Source organism: Falco biarmicus, chromosome 1 (assembly GCF_023638135.1).
Source record: "Falco biarmicus isolate bFalBia1 chromosome 1, bFalBia1.pri, whole genome shotgun sequence".
NCBI classification, from domain to species: domain Eukaryota; kingdom Metazoa; phylum Chordata; class Aves; order Falconiformes; family Falconidae; genus Falco; species Falco biarmicus.
The window spans coordinates 71,414,561-71,432,986 of record NC_079288.1 but is presented as its reverse complement, the minus strand read 5'-3'; the positions used below and the strand labels follow the sequence as shown (position 1 = coordinate 71,432,986).

Genomic DNA, 18,426 nt, shown 5'->3' with positions numbered 1-18,426 from the left:
GTGTTGTAATGGGTTTTTCTTGTACCTGGGCTGAGAAAATAGGTTTGCCATATAGAGCTGACAATTCATAGAAAGCTTTTCATTTGTAAATGTAGCACACTCTGTTGTGATATTTTAAATCTTCTATTTCTAAGCTGATTTTTGTGAACTTGTCAAATTGGAAGCGCTTTCTGCTCTGTTACTAAAACCACTCAGTTTTTTAGTTCATTCGCTGCTGCTTCTTAGCATAACTCTCTTCCTCTTGGAAAGTCTGTTTGGTAGTTCCCATTAAACAGCACTACCCTATTTTTCACCCACTCTTGAAACATGTTTTCTCTTTTGTTTTATTTTCAGCAAGGTACTTATGAAAACATTTTAAAAGTAACAATTTGCTGGATTCCATTTTTAGAAAGGAGATAACGATAGTCAAGAAAATCTACCAGATGGTTCTTTTAATAAATACATTAAAGTCTCTTTTATTTTTCTCCAATTTTAGCAACTAACATAACAGAAACTTTCAGACCACCAAACCAGTTTTCACAATCTGCCATAAATTTGCATTTCACAGAAATAATCCCGACAAGCACTAATAGATGAACATTGTTGGTGCAATAATAAAACAGTGTAAGGCATATTTACACCATCTTTACATACAGAACACTGTACACACAAAAAAATCACAGATCCAGAACAAAGTAAATTCAATCCCTTAGACATTTTACTTTTATAGGCTTGGTATTAAACAAATAATTCTCCAAGCAACAGACAACCTCTTGTTCTTGTGTGATTTATTTGTAACATTGTGCTCATGCAAAATAGGTATTTGCTTTATTGCATTAACATTGAAACAACGTTGGGAATTAGTTCTGAAACCAGTTCAATCAAGTTTTAAACCCTGTTTCTCTTCATCCATAGCAAGTCTGAGTAATTTTTATTGGTGACATAAAATGAGGCGTTAACTGATGATTGAGATTTTTATTTGGTAAGTTCCAAAACGATAATGAAGCTCAACTGACTACAGTTCGAAAACCATCTTTCTTGACCATGCACTTTTTTCTTTGCTATCATGAGGTGGTGTAGATGAGACGCCTTTTATATTTTTTAAGTTTCTATCTTTTCATATATATATTTTTTTAAAGAAACCATGTACTATCCAACATCCACTGTTCACAGAAAGAAATAAGCAGCAGGAATAGCTCTGGTGGCAGAGTTGGCCAGAAAGAGGACATCAGTAAGTTAGTGGCAACTTAATAAACATCAAATGCCCCAGAGATACGTCACAAAAGAGTTGATTACTATAACCCATACTTCTGTAAGAGTTCAGACTGCCAGGGACGTTTGCGCTCTGGAAAGTAATCTGGAATGTGGATTTTTTTAAAATCTTGGATACATTTTCTCATTTCTTCCTCAACACTGAGCTTCTCACATACCTTCTTTTTGGAAAGATTTGTTTCTCTGGACTTGCTAATGAGAGTTTGAAAGAGTTCACTGTTCCTGCGTTTGTCTGGTGGTGGCATCCACTGTACCGGGGCCTTCTTAGACGGACGATCCAAAGTCAGAGTATTTGGCTGGTGGGCTGTGGATGGCTGAGTGTTGGTGGCGTTTTCTTGAGGGGTGCTTGCTTCTGAGTGGCTGTCACAGCTTGAGGTGGACAACTCATTACAGGAAGTCCCACTTTCACTGCCCTTGTCCAAGACTTTGTCATGCTTCCTTTCTTCGTGGTCTTGTTTGGGGGAAACGGTTCTCTGGGGAGGCCCTAATACAAGGCAGGGGAGAAAAAGTGTTAAGAAAGCACTGGTTTCCACAGAAAACCAATCAGACATCATTTAGAAAAATGTGATTCAAAGTCTCAGCTGGCACAAATTGGTGGCAATTCCTTGCAGTCGAAACAACTATACAAGACTGGTACACAGGTTGAAGCTCTGGCCCTCAAAATTCTCAATCCTAAAAATGCTTACAGCAAGAGTAACTTTACATTCTGCCTGCCTAAGAATCCAGGTAATGAAATTTGCATAATGCTCGCAGATTATCTGCACCAGAAATCCCTTCAGGCAAGTTTAAATGAGCTAGTAAACTATTACACCCGAAGAAGTTTATTATGAGAAATTAGATTTTGCAGTATTAGAAAAATACCACCATACAATTTGCAAACTCTTTGCTTAAAAATATTCCAAGGGCTTCAGATTTTTTTGGTAGCTCTTGACTCACCTTCCCAGAACAGTCTACTGATGATATGCTCTGCAGATGTCAACTCTGCAGAAGCCTTGTACAGAAAAGGTGGTATTAATCCTAGAATAACAGAGAGATCACTCACTAATGACAGAGTCTTTAAGATAATTTTTTTTTTTTTTTGTTATCCTATAGTGATTTCACCGTACTTCTTACTGTCAGTGATTATCCCAGACTTGGCTCAGTGCAAGCTCAGAATTCAGTGTACACCTCTTAATGCACAAGCTGGCAGGGAAAAGGAGGTTATGAAGTTATCGGTAAAGAGGCACCCTGCAATGGCAGGGAGAGCGGTCTGATGGCCTATCATAAGGCATGGCTCAGCACTTCACATGCCTGAAAATCGGATCTACGTTGTTATTCTCTCCAGATATCACTTTTGCTTTGAAGTCTTAAGCAGAACTTGAATGTGAAAATTAAGTGGTAGCAGCTAAATCTGTACAAGCGTTTTCATTCCTGAAGCCTTATTTCAAAACTCCAGCTGTGAAGTGAAATGATGCTATGCTGACATCATAAACATCATGATCTTAAATTAGGACACTATCTAAAGCTCACAGAAATATCTATAGAGTTTAAGAGGTGTTGAATCAGACCAAGGGGAAAAATTTCAAAGATGTTTAAAAATCTAAATAAAAATATAGGCCAGGGCTTCAGTGGCAGTTGTGTGTCTGCTACAAATCCCGAAAGTGTCCAAACAGTTTAGGTATCTAAATATCTTACAAAAACTAGATTATCCTTACAGTTTACCTAAACACCACCAGCATCAATTAACTGCCTTTGCCAGAATCAAAAATTCAGGGTATGACATCTCAACCTGGAGTTACTGGGACAGAGTTGCAAGGAGATTTTTGAGTCACTTACTAGTCTGTCTTTTCAGAATTAAAAATGAAAAATATAATTACAATTATAAAGAATGCAGGAGCAATATGAACACTCTAGTGTCCATTTGACAGTGCAGTTCTATGACTTATAGGAATCTAAGTAGATTGCAATATTTTATATGAGACACAGGGGAAAACAAAACTCAGCAAAACACAAAAGTAAATAAACGATAATCTAACAGCAGCAGCATTCAACAAACTGCTTTGCTTTTGTTTTAGCCAGCATCCCAGGAAGCTATGTCACATTTCTGTAGTCAATCTAGAGAAACCCATAAATAACCAAGATCCAAAGAGGAGAGAAAACAATCCATCAGGGTTTGTACTTACATTATTCATAGTGAAAAACACAAGCGATTTTCTACTTCATTATAATCAACCCAAATATTTAGCACATGTCTGCAAGAATGTCCCTTATTTTTTTTTTTTTTGTTCAGAATTATGTTCACCTTCTTAAACAGATTTACATGCCTTCCGTCAATTGTTGTATCTGGCATTTCATTCCATACCTCAAACCATTATATGAATATGCTAAATTGTGAGTCAGCTGGCATTAAGGAATTACTCTGGCTTTGCAGTGTGAGATTAAAAAACTGAGTAGTTAATCAGACTGTGATTTCAGTATCGTTAGTCTGATTTTCAATAACATGATTAACATCAATACCTAATCTAGTTTACAATCTTAGCTTTTTCAAATGTAACAACATAATCTATGACTAAGAAACTGAAGTTTTCTGTTAGCAATGCCCTGTAGTCTTCAACTCTGCCTTTCCTGCTCATTTTGTCCTGTAACTTCATAGATCAAAATACTATACTTAGTTGGTCTATTTATATTTACTTCTTTATTGGTACTCTCTGCTTCTGAAGGGCTCAAACCTGGAATGTACTAAGGATCTATTTCAAAAAAAAAGCATGGAAATACACCTTCAAGAATATAAAAAAAATATCCATTTTCTGCTACAAGATTATTCAGAACCCTGACAATAGGCAGTATTTAAATGCTTTTTTGGATCACAGCCCTGAGGTTCAGTACCTTACAGCACTGAGCTCTGTATGCTTCACTGAATTGCCTAAATTCACAATGACTTTAATCCAAACATGGGTTTCTCCCACACATCTCCTTTTAAAAATTAACAAATCCTCCCTCACAAAGAATTCTTTATATCCTCCTGCAGTTCTTTCTCAGTAGCGTGTTATTAACAGAAGCAACAGTTCTGCTAGAGGGGAGGTTTTTCTCACAATATTTTCCATCTGCTGAAACCCAAAAGAATTTATAAATATGTAAGAAAAAATCCTGAAAAGATATTTGTTTAATGTTCAACATCAGGGATTATCAGATAAATTTAGCTACACCTCTAAGTCGGAAAACATCTCCTTATTGTCTTCTATGCTAGCCCACTCATCTGTGGCTAGGATTGTGTGATGGGATGCTGTCTCCACTGTACCTTCTCAACCGTTCCAGAATAACACCAAAGACCTTCAAATATCTCAGTCTACCTGAAACTACTAACTTTCCAGGAGTCCAGAATAGTTCTTAAAAACTCAGAGGAAGTATATTTGCTCCCCTGTGCACACAGGTTCATAGAATTGTTTAGGTTGGAAAAGACCTTTAGGATCATGGATGCTGTTAATGTAATACCGCTAAGTCCACACATAACATTAACAAGCTTTACTGACTTACAACTGATGACTCCTGTTCCTGCCCCTTCTAGGATCTCCCACCTGCTGCTGGTTCCCCAACTTAGAGAAGCTGGAAATGAGTCACTGTACCTTGGTCCTCTCCAATTCATCCTCCTCTACTCAAGCATGTCCAATTGCCCTCTCCACTGCCCAGTTCTCCGAACAGCTTCCCTGTAATGCTTCCTGTCCAGGCAGTTTCAGTAGACACTGAACTTCCTACTTCTTTTTCCTTTATTTGTCTTAATGGTTGTGCCTCTCTTAAGAAGTTAGAAAGTGAGCTCGCCCTTTACCTGGGCTTACTTGCAACCTCTACTATGGTGGCTACTTGACACCTAAGTCTAGTGGACTTGAGCAAATACCACACACACATTTCTCTGATCGAGAAGGCATATTACATTTACTTTGACTGTATTTATTCCTCATCTATGTTGCTCCCTGCACACGTTTTAGCTAACATTTCCTGGCAGAACTGACTGATAAAAGGATCACTTTCAAGCAATTACTACAAAATATTCATGGGAAATGAACTAGAAACTTATAAACTTAATTCTCTGCAGTGAAAATCTGCTTCTACCAGTTATGACAATCAAAACAGAAGTCCTCTCTGAATTCCCTGTCAAGCAATAACCGAGCAACAGAGCTCCAGTCAGGAACAGAACATGACAAATACCACAGAAAATTATCAACTGGGCAATAACTATTGGTTGAAAATTGTAACCATGTAATCCTGGAAGTCAATAAAATTTAGGTCTAAACTTCTTGTGGATGTTCATGAAGTGCAGTCTGAATAACTTTTTGAAGATTTTTTAGCTCTGTCTCTTGCAACTGAGAAAAATACCACACTGGAAACGTTAAACACATAAAAATATTCTGCTTATCAATATTTCAGGTTTTGCGTACAATTATTTTCTTAAATATTAATACAACAGGCTTAAAATAAAGGAAATCATATTAAAATCCAATTAAACTGACTGCTTCATAACCTGGCTTCAACAAGGGTAAGTCCTGCCTGACCAGCCTCATGGTCTTCTGTGACAGAGTGACTACATCAGTGGACAAGGGAAGAGCTATGCATGTCATCTACACAGACCTCTGTAAGGCCTTTGACATGGTCCCCTATAACGTCTTTTTCTCTAAACTGGAGGCATACGGATTGGATAGATGGACTGTTTGGTGGATGAGGGACTGGTTGGATGGTTGTATCCAGAGGGCAGTGGTCAACAGCTCAATGCCCAGATAGAGATCAGGGAGCAGTGGTGTCCCTCAGGAGTCCAGTAATGTTTACTATCTTCATCAATGACGTAGACAGAGGGACTGAATGCACCCTCAGCAAGTCTGCAGACACCACCAAGCTGAGTGGTGTGGTTGGTATTCCTGAGGGATGGGATGCCATTCAGACGGACCTGGACAAGTTCAAGAAGTGGGCCTGTGTGAACCTCATGAGGTTCAATGAGGCCAAGTGCAAGGTCCTGCATGTGGGTCAGGGCAAGCCCTGATATCAGTACAGGCTGAAGGACGAAGGGATTGGTGGCAGCCCTGTGGAGAGGGACTTGGGGTACTGGTGGATGAAAAACTGGACATGAGCTGGCAGTGTGCATTCACACCCCAGAAAGCCAACTGCATCCTGGGCTGCATCAAAAGAAGCATGGCCAGCAGGTCGAGAGAGGTGATTCTGCCCCTCTGCTCTGCTCTGGTGAGACCCCACCCAGAGCACTGCATCCAGCTCTGGGGCACCGAGCACAGGAAAGACATGGACCTCTTGGAGCGGGTCCAGAGGAGGGACACAAAAATGATCAGAGGGCTGAAGCACCTGTCCTATGAGGAAAGGCTGGGAGAGTTGGGGTTGTTCAGCCTGGAGAAGAGAAGGCTCCAGGGAGACCTTATTGTGGCCTTCCTGTGCTTAAAGGGGGCTTACAAGAAAGATGAGGACAAGGTTTTTAGCAGGGCCTGTTACAAGGGGTAGTGATTTTAAATTAAAAGATGGTAGATTTAGACTAGATATAAGGAAGACATTTTTTCCAATGAGGGTAATTGCAAATGACAGTTGCCCAGAGAGGTGGTAGATGCCCCATCCCTGGAAACATTCAAGGTCAGGTTGGACAGAGCTCTGAGCAGCCTGATCTAGTTGAAGATGTCCCTGCTCATTCATTGCAGGGGGTTTGGTCTAAATGACCTTTAATGGTCCCTTCCAACATAAACCATTCTGTGAGTCTATGATTCTATGATACTCCTCTCTCTTTCTGTCGGTCAAATGCTGGTGTTATTGTACGTGTAGTACAGATGCACAAATTAACCTCTTCCTGAGTCAGCTATTTTATTCCTACAGTGTCTTAATATCATTTGCTTGTTTATAAGTCAGTTTATTTTTACTGCTGAATGCAAAAGAAGTTGTGAACATTTGCACAGATTGCTGTGGTTAGCTATTTTAATAACTGACTGCATTGACATGAAGAACGGAAAATCTTACCTGTGGACTATGACAGTTATAGCTTGATATAAGACATGTAGATAAGAGTTGAAGCTGATATAAATATAGTCATTTGGGAACAAAACATAACCAACACGTGAAATGTGTTCAATATGTGGTACCTCGATCAAGAAAAATGGAATCTGTTAAAGAGATGCTATCTCGTGGTTTAACCCCGGCTGGCAACCAAGTACCACACGGCCACTTACTCACTCCCCCCCCCCGCCCCCGCCCAGAGGGATGAGGAGGAGAATCAGAAAGGAATGTAAAACTCGAGGGTTGAGATAAGGACAATTTGATAGGTAAAGCAAAACTCTGCACGCAAGCAAAGCAAAACAAGGAATTTGTTCACCACTTCCCATCGGCAGGCAGGTGTTTGGCCATCCCCAGGGAAGCAGGGCTCCAGCACGCTTAACAGTTACTTGGGAACACAAACACTATAATGCCAGATGTCCCCCCCTTCCTTCTTCTCCCCCCAGCTTATATACTCAGCATGACGTCATATGGTATGGAATATCCCTTTGGCTAGCTTGGGTCACCTGTCCTGGCTGTGTCCCCTCCCAATTTCCCGTGCCCCTCCAGCCCTCTCACGGGCAGGGCCAAGAAACTGCAAAGTCCTTGACTTGGTATGAACATCACCCAGCAACAACTAAAACCATGAGTGTGTTTTTAGCACTGTTCTCATGCCAAATCCAAACCACAGCACTGCACCAGCCCCTGAAAAGAAAATTAACTCTATCCCAGCTGAAACCAGGACATTATCTTTCACTGCTGTCCCAGAAGATGTACATGAAAAAAGTTAAACGGTTCGAGTTTTACTAGTCCTCTTGCCAGCACTATCAAATTAATCCTATTTGTTGGTTTATATGAAAGACTAAACCAATTAAAAAAAACCAACAAACCAACACCACCAAAGTTTTTCTATTATGTAATTTTAGTGAAAACCAAGTTATTGGGGATATTTTATCTTCATCATTTTCTTTTTCTTCAAATGCACTTTTTAAAAACCAGAAGTTCTAGATATAGTCTACTGAATGAATCAATCAAATAATCCAATTAAGGGTTCCTTTGAACCATTACAGGTATGAATGGAACCAACTCTTGCATAAGCAAAAAAATTTTAGCAGATATTTTTTACATTTATTGAGAACACCACCTTAAAAACATTGCAGCAAATTTGTCAATGAAATTATGGTGTAAAAAAATACTGATGCAGTAAAAACATTCCATGTTTTTAAATGATTTCATAAAAAATGAAAACAGGAGAACAACAGGGTTTAAAACTGATGGATTATGTTGGATGTCTCAGAAACATAATAGCAAAGACAACACAAGGTTTTTTTGTTTGTATCTGTAGAAGAAACAATACTATTTCCCGTCAGATTCATAATTTTTGCATGCTTGAGAACATCAGTGGTATGTGATTTGCACATGATTTTGCATGAAATGCAATCTTTTTGCATTCTTTACACAGGGAAAAATCCTTCTTTTTATAGGCTACGCAGGACCTTCAGTCTGGTACATAGCTATGTTAAACCCCTGAATAGATTTTTCCTCTACCTACTCTCAAAATTACATTATATTCAGAGTGACTATAAGGTGAATACTATTGTGTTTTATGGTTTAATCTTAAGAATTTAAATAAAATTAACTATAATTAATATAAAATTATAGAAAAAATACTCATCAAATCTCACAGTGTGATGGACTTATCTATCTTACATATCTAGGGTTTTTTTTTATTAGCTTTCACCAACATTCAAAGTATTACACTAAACTGAATTCTTAGAGAGAAGTAATCTGTGAAATCTGATGACAGGTTATGGCCACTGTGGGAACAGTTTCATTACCAGGCTTTTGACTACTTAATATCACACTTCAATGGTAAATGATTATCTTTTATGTCTAATTTCACTTTGATTTTATTTTTTAAAAAGATTATTTTTAAGAGCTATAAAAGGATAGCTCTAAACCCTTGACATTTGCTGTGGCATATTAATGATATTTCCAGTTTTAAAAGAAAATCCTGTTCTTAGAGCCCAGCTCAACACATGAATTCACACCCTGAGACCAGCAAGGTATTCAGATTGCTTCTTACCACTAGAGCTGTAGGTTAAAACTAGCTTTATGGCAGGCAAATTTACAAGGGACTGCCTGACCACTGCACTCTGTCCTCTTTAATTTAGCTACAGAATCAAGCTAAATGCACTGCTTGGATTTAGCAGTGAGACTCTACATGTTTGGGTTTTTTTAAAACTCTATATGGTTTGTCAAGGAAACTGTTCTACTTATTTTAGGTATTGCAATTTACATCTAACTTAGTCCTGTTGGGAGGTGGGAGGAGAGGGAAGGCCCTGCCATACTTGACTTGTATTTTAAGGTTAATATGCAGGCCTACAAAGGAACTAAGTGGCACGCAGCCCTTAGCTGTCCCTCTGCCTATGGATCAATTTTAACCATCATGAACATTCCAAGCAAACAATACTAATAACTAAGTATATAATGTAAGAAATATCCAAGTGCTCTTGACAAGCTCTGCTCTTGACAGCTTGCACTTACAGCAAAAATTGAAGAGTTCAGTGTAGACATTTCAGTGGAACAAAACTTTGCGTGGGAGTCTTTCTGCTTTGTGGCTTCAAATCAAGTAAAAAAAATACATTCAGTTTCCAATTTGGGTCTCATCTGGCACAATATTTCAAACCACTTTTTGGATTAAAGGCCTGATCCAGAGAATGCTTAGTATATAACAGTGAAGTATTTTTCAGAAAGGAGGATTGAAACTCAGCATTTCCTATTTTCTTCCTCCTTTCAGATGAGTGACAAATTGTTATGGATAGCCAAATGCTCACACTTTCATGTTTCTTGACCCAGCTGAGACTTGACTTTAGTCAATGCAAAGTAGAATAGCTTCAATAAAATAAGAATATTCTCTTCACCTCCCATTACTTCAGGGTAACATGTTCATTTGGAAGAAGTGAGTTAACTTCCCTCAGGCACAAGAAAGAATTAGTGTCAGCGATACTTTGATATATTAATGTGCTAAGTCTTGAACTCTTGGGTAAAAGGCCAACACTGTTGACATATCAACTTCAGTACTTCGAGCAGAACCTGAATTTTATGTGATTTAAGGAAGCCAAGCAAGTCGGCTTGCAGATGAGACTGCCACAGAGAGGTCTTGTGAATCTCAGCAGGGCTTCCCTGACATGAAGAATAGCACTAAGGTTACTCACATTTTATCAAAGCAGTTTTGTAAATATGCCTTATGCTCTGGCAAAGCTTCAAATTTGTATCTACAGGGCATGTAAATTGGTTTGGCTTCACTAGGCTGATTCTGAGCTGTGGGTCTGGATCCAAAACTGCATTCATTTAAAAAAAACATTTTAGACTTAAATGTTGACCCCATTCAAGTCAAAACCAACACACTCTGTGACCTCAAGTTACAAAATTTAATTAAAAAATAAAGCCTGTTCATTCCAGTGTGAATGCAAAAAAAAGATCTTAGAAGGAAAGCAATTTAACAGTGAAAGCAGAAAGGGTGAAAAAGTACTCTCTCTTCTTACAGAAAAAAGGAAGTTAGAATGATTTCTATAACTTTTCAGCACTTTACTCAGAAAGCATATTTTTATTGGTATCCATGGAAAATTCATCTTTAGATGAAACAAAGCCAAATTACTGCAGGTAATAATTTGGCCCCAAAATATTTGAGCAAGAAGATCTGAAAATGCTATGTTCTAAAGAAAACCTCACCATATACTTAATTATCTTCTTTGCTAGAATATAGAACCTATAATAATAGTCACTGCAGACAAACTAAAGAAATTATGGGAAATTGGAAAAAAAAATGGTGATTATGAGAGATGGAGGGAAAATATGCTCCTTGATTATTCTGAAATGTTTTACTCCATTCAGAATTTAATAGGAAATGCAAATTTTCAAATATATCATGTCCTCTACTACCAAGCTCATGAGGCATCTCACATGTTTTGATTCCAACACAAAAATTCTAAGTGGGAACTGTACACTGAAATCTTGGTAATGTTTAGAAGGATTAAGATCTTTAGGAGTGTTTATTTGCTGTTCCATGGATATTTCAATAGGAAGAATATGTCTGTGATTGCAGTCTTGATGAAGCCTTTTATTTAAATCTCCTTACCTGCCACGGAAAGATAAAAAGACACTGTGTAGAGATTGCAGCTCTATTGGGCATAGCTCCCACAGGGGAAATTACCCTTTAATAGCATTAAGCTCGATGGTGTGTGAATGGTTATGTGGTACTTGAAGTGAATGAACCAATTCATCTTTCAGATTAGGACCACATGCCTGTAAGTGATAAGTGCTTTGTCTCAAAAGAAAAAAAAACAAACCCAAACACAGAACACAACATAAAAATATTTTTCTGTCACATTTACTACCACTTGATGTTAAACTAACTTCTAGAAATGGTACAGTAGAATGAGTTAAATAAATCAATGAGGAAAATTTCTTTGCTTATTTCCAGTTAGGCTGTATTTTAAATGTTAACATTATTCACAACATAAAAAAGGCTAATTGATATATAGAGAGGGAACTATTTCTGTTATTTGGAATGACAGAAGATACACAATTAGCAGCCACATGCCCAACTTGAATTCATTAGATACTTCGTCCTAATCTTGTTTTGAACAAATAACAAAATGACATTGCTTTCATTTGTTAGTTTTCCAGCTGGGTTTTGTGGTAGGCAAAACAGTACTTAAATAGGACAGAGCCAGTGAAGTTCTGACATAGACAATTTGTTGCATTCCAGTAAAACCAATTAAGAGTCCACACCTTTTTTTAAGAAAAATATATATTAACCTGAAAATTTTGAAGTCATTCAGAGAAGTGTCTTTTCTTAGCAGATAACCTAAAGATAACAGGAATGACCAGTTATTTTCATTTCCAGCTACAAACTGAGTCAAATATTGAAGATAATATATTTTTTTTTTATGGAGTTAGAGATGGCTACCACATTAATGCACTGCTGGAGATATAGGAAGAAAATGAAATGCTTGCACTAGATAAGATAAAGCTGAATCAACATCAAAAGACTAAAAGTCAGGAAACTACCAATACTGCCAACATCCACCCACTGTGTATGATGCATGACAGATTTTACCCATTTCAGGACTATATCATTAGGTCAATACTTCATAGCCAAAGATGTCGACCCTCCTGACCACTGTTTAGCAAACAGATTGTAAGATCTTCTGCAGAATCCCAGAAACAAAAGTTAAAATTCGATCCCAGGTAAAGGAATATTGTAAAGTTATCTGAGAAGTTCCCAGCAGGCAACACAAACTTCCAGGGTCAACCAGATGGTTCATGATTTGCATGTAAATTACTTGGAGAAACAGGACTTACTGAAGCAGTACAGAATTTTCTTCCTGAAGCAAGATCCTGGTAAATCATCACTAAATTTCAGTGATGGTCATATGCTATATTAATCTCCACTAACAGTAGAGTAATAGCAATAAAATAAAAATTATACTAGTAGCAGTAAGAACTTGAGCTTGAACTTGAGCTTGAACTTGAGATTGGAGGGGTTTTGTTATTTTACAATGAAAGCAATTTGACACAAATGTATTTTGCACGTAGAATGGTTGACTTGTTCTCTCTCTACCTGCAGAAATATTTTTCCCTCGCCCAACATCTGAAAATGTAGGAACTTAAAATAATTTTGATGTTTGAAGGAAATCTCAGAAATTAATGCATTTGTATACTTAACAAATGAGAACTACTTTTATAAAAAACATGCCTCTTCTGCAACTTCACATGCTACAGTGAGTAGCCCCAATTGCTTGTATTGCAGTAACATCTCAGCAACATCTAGTAGATGCACTAGTCATTAATTTCCAAACTATAAAGTAGGTTCATGCTCAAGACTGTATACTAGTATTAATTTGCCTTTTTTTACTGGGGTTTTTTCAGTGCCTATCAGTTAAGAGCTAAAATTTTTTGTCTGTCCATGAAAAATGCTTATTAGTTGCTTATTAGATGCAATATTTTCCCTTAAAGAAATAGTTACTTTACATTAAACTCCACCAAATTATGTTCAAATGATAAATTTAGCATCTGAAAATTAGTAAGACTTATCTAGAGTGATATTCTCAATTTACCACAACAAGAAGTTGGAGAATGATCGAAAGCAGGACATTTGATCATGTTGCTCTCATAAACTCCCTTAAGACTTCAGAGATTCTTTCCCCTAGATGGTCCTAGCAGAAAGTTTACTTTGTTGATGCTGATTGTGGGAAGAGAGTCTTCCAATTCCTACTCTAGCCACTGTAGTTAAAAGCAAAGGTAACTTCTTACTGTTTCAACACCAGGAGAATGGCCACTACTACAGAATCCCAGGGTCAAGGATGTAAAAGTCCTTAAGTTGCTCTTTTTTAATCATTTTCTTGAAATCACCTCTAACACAGTCTTAAGTTACAAGAAGGAAAAAAAAATTAAACGCCAATGACACACTTGCGAAATCTCTGTAAGGCCAACGTGACAAAAAAGAAAATCACCCCACTGTCGCACTGCAGAAACACATCCGAGATGCCTCTCCCTCTCCGGATTCATAGGACAAACCATAAATGACTGCTTAAACATGTGGGTTTAGAGGCTCAGTTCCATTTCCTATTCCATGTCCTTAACACCACATTCAGGGAAAACAGCTGTTGGGCTGGGGAAAGATACTGACTTCTATCCCTGTCTATCCCCGATATAGCTCCTGATCCTTGGGGGTCCCTCTGAGGTTGCCAGATATTATCATTCTCCTTTCTCACTCCCTTCCCCTTTCTTCTAAGGACATATTTATTTGTAAGATAATCAGGAATTTCAGTCTGTTGTCAACCACATTGCTGGCTGCTGCCTTCTGCTTTGTAAATATTAATATTGGTTGGGCATCTGCTGAAGTGTGAAATAGTCTTTTAGCCAGCAGGTCTGTGCTTGGCAAAGCCCTAATCAGAGTTCTAGGCAACACGAAGCTGAATCTCTTTCCACCTAGATAAGCAATGCTCTTCTTTGAACCACTCACATTTTGGTTTTCATAAAATTAATTTCAACTTCTCAGCTGTCAGATGTGGCTCCCTATGTGGCAACCTAAATGCTTGTGCCAGAACAAAAGGTACCAGAGAGACCAGAAAAATTATTCATGGGAAGGGACTACACCTCTCAGTGATGGCTTTCAGCAATTTGAAACATACGTGAAGCAATTTCTTGCCTTCTTGTGACACATGTGTACATTAAATATATTGACTTAATAATGTCCTCTTCAAATATAGTTTACTTTCAGTGAAAATATACATGGAATGTAAAAAATGCCATCTCAAGTAAGGTCTACCAATCAGAAATATATTTCAGTGGGACTTCAGGCAATGAGAGTGATTAACACAGCAACTTCAGGAATCTTCATTCTGAGATTTTCTTTTAAGAAATGTTCACTCATAACTCATTGGTAAGAACTCTCCTCTTTGGGGACTGTCAGTGGCCTCAGTCTTAGTTACTTTGTTCTAACAGTATGAGCAACAGGAAAAAAACCTGAACAAAAAAAAAAAGGACAGAATCAACTGTAACCTTTGTGGCTTGCTTCCCCATTCAACTTCAGATACTAAACCGAATCTTTTCCTTGCTAATTTTAATTTCTGTTTGTCTACTATGATCTCATACTACTTTGTCAATTATTTTCTCAATCGCTTCAGATAAAATGTGTAATCTTCATTTTTTCCTTCCAGCTCTTTCAATTTTACAGGTTGCTTTTCTACTGGCATGCAAAATAAATTCATGTTAATGTGAATTTACAGAATGTGTATAAAACATGGTAGTAAAAAGTTGCCAAAATGCCATGCACTGGCTTTGGCATTAGAAAAAGTCTCACATGAAAGAAATATTTCAGACACTAAAAATCTCAGGCTTACGTGACACTTATGATAGCACTTCAGGCAATAAGCAAGTGCAAAACAAGGAAATGCATGCTTGAATCAAGTTTTCATTTTACTTTTGGTTACTGAGAACTAGCAGTGAATTATATGAACTGGGTAAGAGTCCACAGTGAATTATCTTAAGGGTTCAAGCACTAAAAGGGAAGCAATTGAGAACACACTCAGATGATATTTGTATAGTTCTTCCTTGCTGGTCCCTGGGATAATAGAAATGTCTCAATCTGCAAGAATCCTGTGAAAAGACCAGAAATGTTTCCTGAAAGCTTTCCCTAAGTAACAATGATGGTCATCAATGAGATCTTACTCCTGTGTATATAACACAAAGTACATTTCAAAATAACATTTCAACTATTATATCATTAAGGTCTGGTACATGAAAAAATAAAGTAAACCAATTTGAAATTAATGGGGCATTGCATCCTAAAGTATGTAAACACATGCTGATAATAACATGCTATATTTAGATCCAAATTCCTAGATCAGCCTTATGGAACACTCAAAGCATCCACTCCAAATAAATAACTACAGAAAACCTGACAACATATGCAGAAAACCAATTTCATTTATAAGGTATGTATTTTAAATAAAATAAAAATTATTGAATCCCTAAAGGATAATGAATTCACTCTGCACACAACATCTTGTCCTCTCCAAAAATCAAAATATTCTGCAAATAATTTGCATGTAAAAATATATTTCCGTACAAACAAAATATTATGACTATACAACATAAGCCCACAAAGAGATAAAAAAACTGGCGGTTGAATTCATTAAATTAATTCTCCTTGGGAAACAGTGAAACCAGATTACAACTACAGTATAGTAAAGACAATGTGAAGTTCTGAACAGAAATCCTGAGATTTCTGAGCAGAGCAAACTTCATTTTTGACAAGACAGAACCAACAGCATTTAAGGGACAGGACTACATTGTTCACATTTAGAAATTCAAAATACACAGGGATTCCTAACAACAATATTTGAAATACTGCAAAATTTCTCCAGACACTTCTAAGATAATACTTGAAGATAAAAGTGACGTTATGTATCTTGAACTAACTTGAATGTTTCCTCATCACTTAATCCTATAAAAGTATTAAAAAGGAAAGTCTAAAAATGATTTACTGCTATTACTGAGGTGGTTATTAATATTCATTTTATTTCCCTTGCAGACTATATGTTCTAGTAATAGGCTACATTGTGCACAATGTAGTTGGGCTGCATCATCATTAATTGACGACCTCTGCCTGGAACAGGTTAAAATCTAAGAACAAAACAAGAAACAACAGATGGGAAGCGACAGACAGATGGGAAAGTACCGAAAAATGCAATATTGGTCAGCACGATAGGATGGTTGTCTCCAACCTCCAGCTGTCTAATCTTTTGTCAAAATTTATATGATCAGCACAAACCCAGAGAGTTTTAAGGAGGATTTTGAAGGATAATAACACAATAGCTTTTCAGATGTTGGTGGTATCTTCTCCCTCAGATAAGAAGCAGCATCAGAGGTGACATGAATGTGAGCAATAGAGAGTCACCATGGTCTGGTTGGGGCTAAGAGTTACCATTGCAGCAGCAGATGGTAGGGGCTGGGTGAGCATAGACAACCAAAGGTCTTAAGTGTGAGGACAAGCAACCCGTGTCTGACATAAAAATGAGAGATTTAATGTAGGGACTGAGAAATAAGGTCAAAGCAATAAACCGCAAAAAAGATTATTTTTATTTAACAACACAAAGCAGATGGTCTGGAAGCAGATAAAATAGTACTTTCCACAGCTAGATACTTAAAGTCTGGATGGAAGAGGTGGAAAATAAAGCCCCTTTCTTAGAAATATAATTTAATTCTTCACATTTATAAGCAAGCTCATTTAAGGCTTAAAATCCAAGCTGCTTTTCATATAAACAAAAGTGCCTGTAAGCAGTTTCCATCCAAACATAAGACACTGCTACTTCAGAGTATCTGAATTTAATTTGGATATAACGGAAAATATTTTCCAGAAGACTTTCCTCTGTCCTTGGTTAAGCAGCTACATAGGTCTATGGAACAGCCATATCCTGGCTGACTTTTCCATGCTTTCCTCAGAACTTTCTAAAACACTTCCATGCCTCACTCTAGCTTTTCCCAATGAACTCCTCCCGTCTTCTTGCAGCAGAACTCAAGGGATAAACAGCACCAGACATGTTTTGAGCAGTCTTAGGCTTGTAAAATTGGTCTTACAGAAACTACATACCCTTTGGATTCAAATTTGCTTACGTGTTCAACATGATGTGTAATTTATTAGCAGAGAGATCTTGTGTGCAATATTTGTTTATTCCTTAAATCACTTATCCCTTACAGAAATATTTTCTGTAAGGTGACTGCTAGTTGAATCCAACAGTTGCATTTACATATGACATTTACACCCCTGACCAAGTAACAAAGACTCTGGTTGCTAGCCCAGGTGAAACCAGCATTAGAAAGAACAGGAATATTTCATCCTCTTATTTCAAGTTTCAGATATTTGTCAGGAAACGCGATCAATATACATAACTGAGGTATTTAATCACTTACTACAGTTTGCAATGAATAAATTATGTCCAGCTCACTGAAATGTGTTTGTTTAAACTTATTCTTTCTTAAAATATTAACTAAATTTGCGAAGTTTTTAAATAATAAAAATGTTAAATAATAAAACATGGACTGATGTTCTACTATCCTGCAAATTGAATATCAAATGGATACAGAAGGCTATCTAAAGAAGCTGGCAGTGTTCTTTAGTGAAAATTTCATTTCTTATATTATTTTTAGATTTTTTAAAATAAAATATATCAAATCTTGAGAGATTCACAAAACATGTCTTAGCAGTACTGAAATAGATACTATTAGTCGATATCTAATGTAGCCCTAATGGAGGAAAAGAAAACAATAAAAAAAAGACCTACAGGAATAAGTGTGAGAATTTCAGAGGAGAAATACACATTTATTTACACATTTCATCACAATCCTACATTCCAGTAAAGTACCTGAAGAATGTTTCCATTAGGAGCTGAGTGGCTTTTGTAGCTTTGCATAGCAAAAAAAAAGGATGAGAACAGAAGGAAAAATACATTAAAAATCATCTTGGGAGAGTGAACAGACAGCACTACTGAAATTTTTTACATCAAATTTCATTTGCCGAACAAACCTGAGCATTTTCATTTTATCATTGTAACCTACCTTATGGTAAAAACATTACACAGAAGAGAATAACTTCATTCTGATTATCACTAA

General features: G+C 37.1%; 1 protein-coding gene across 1 annotated transcript in view; it reads right to left on the bottom strand.

Annotated features, from left to right (window-relative positions):
* Positions 1–414: 414 nt before the first annotated feature.
* KCTD8 (potassium channel tetramerization domain containing 8) overlaps positions 415–18,426 on the bottom strand; it is a 101,414-nt gene continuing 83,402 nt past the window's right edge. Inside the window, exon 2 of the mRNA XM_056326890.1 lies at positions 415–1,735. Within this exon, the coding sequence (XP_056182865.1) occupies positions 1,275–1,735 (461 nt within the window). The 3' untranslated portion in view covers positions 415–1,274. The remainder of the gene's footprint in view (positions 1,736–18,426) is intronic.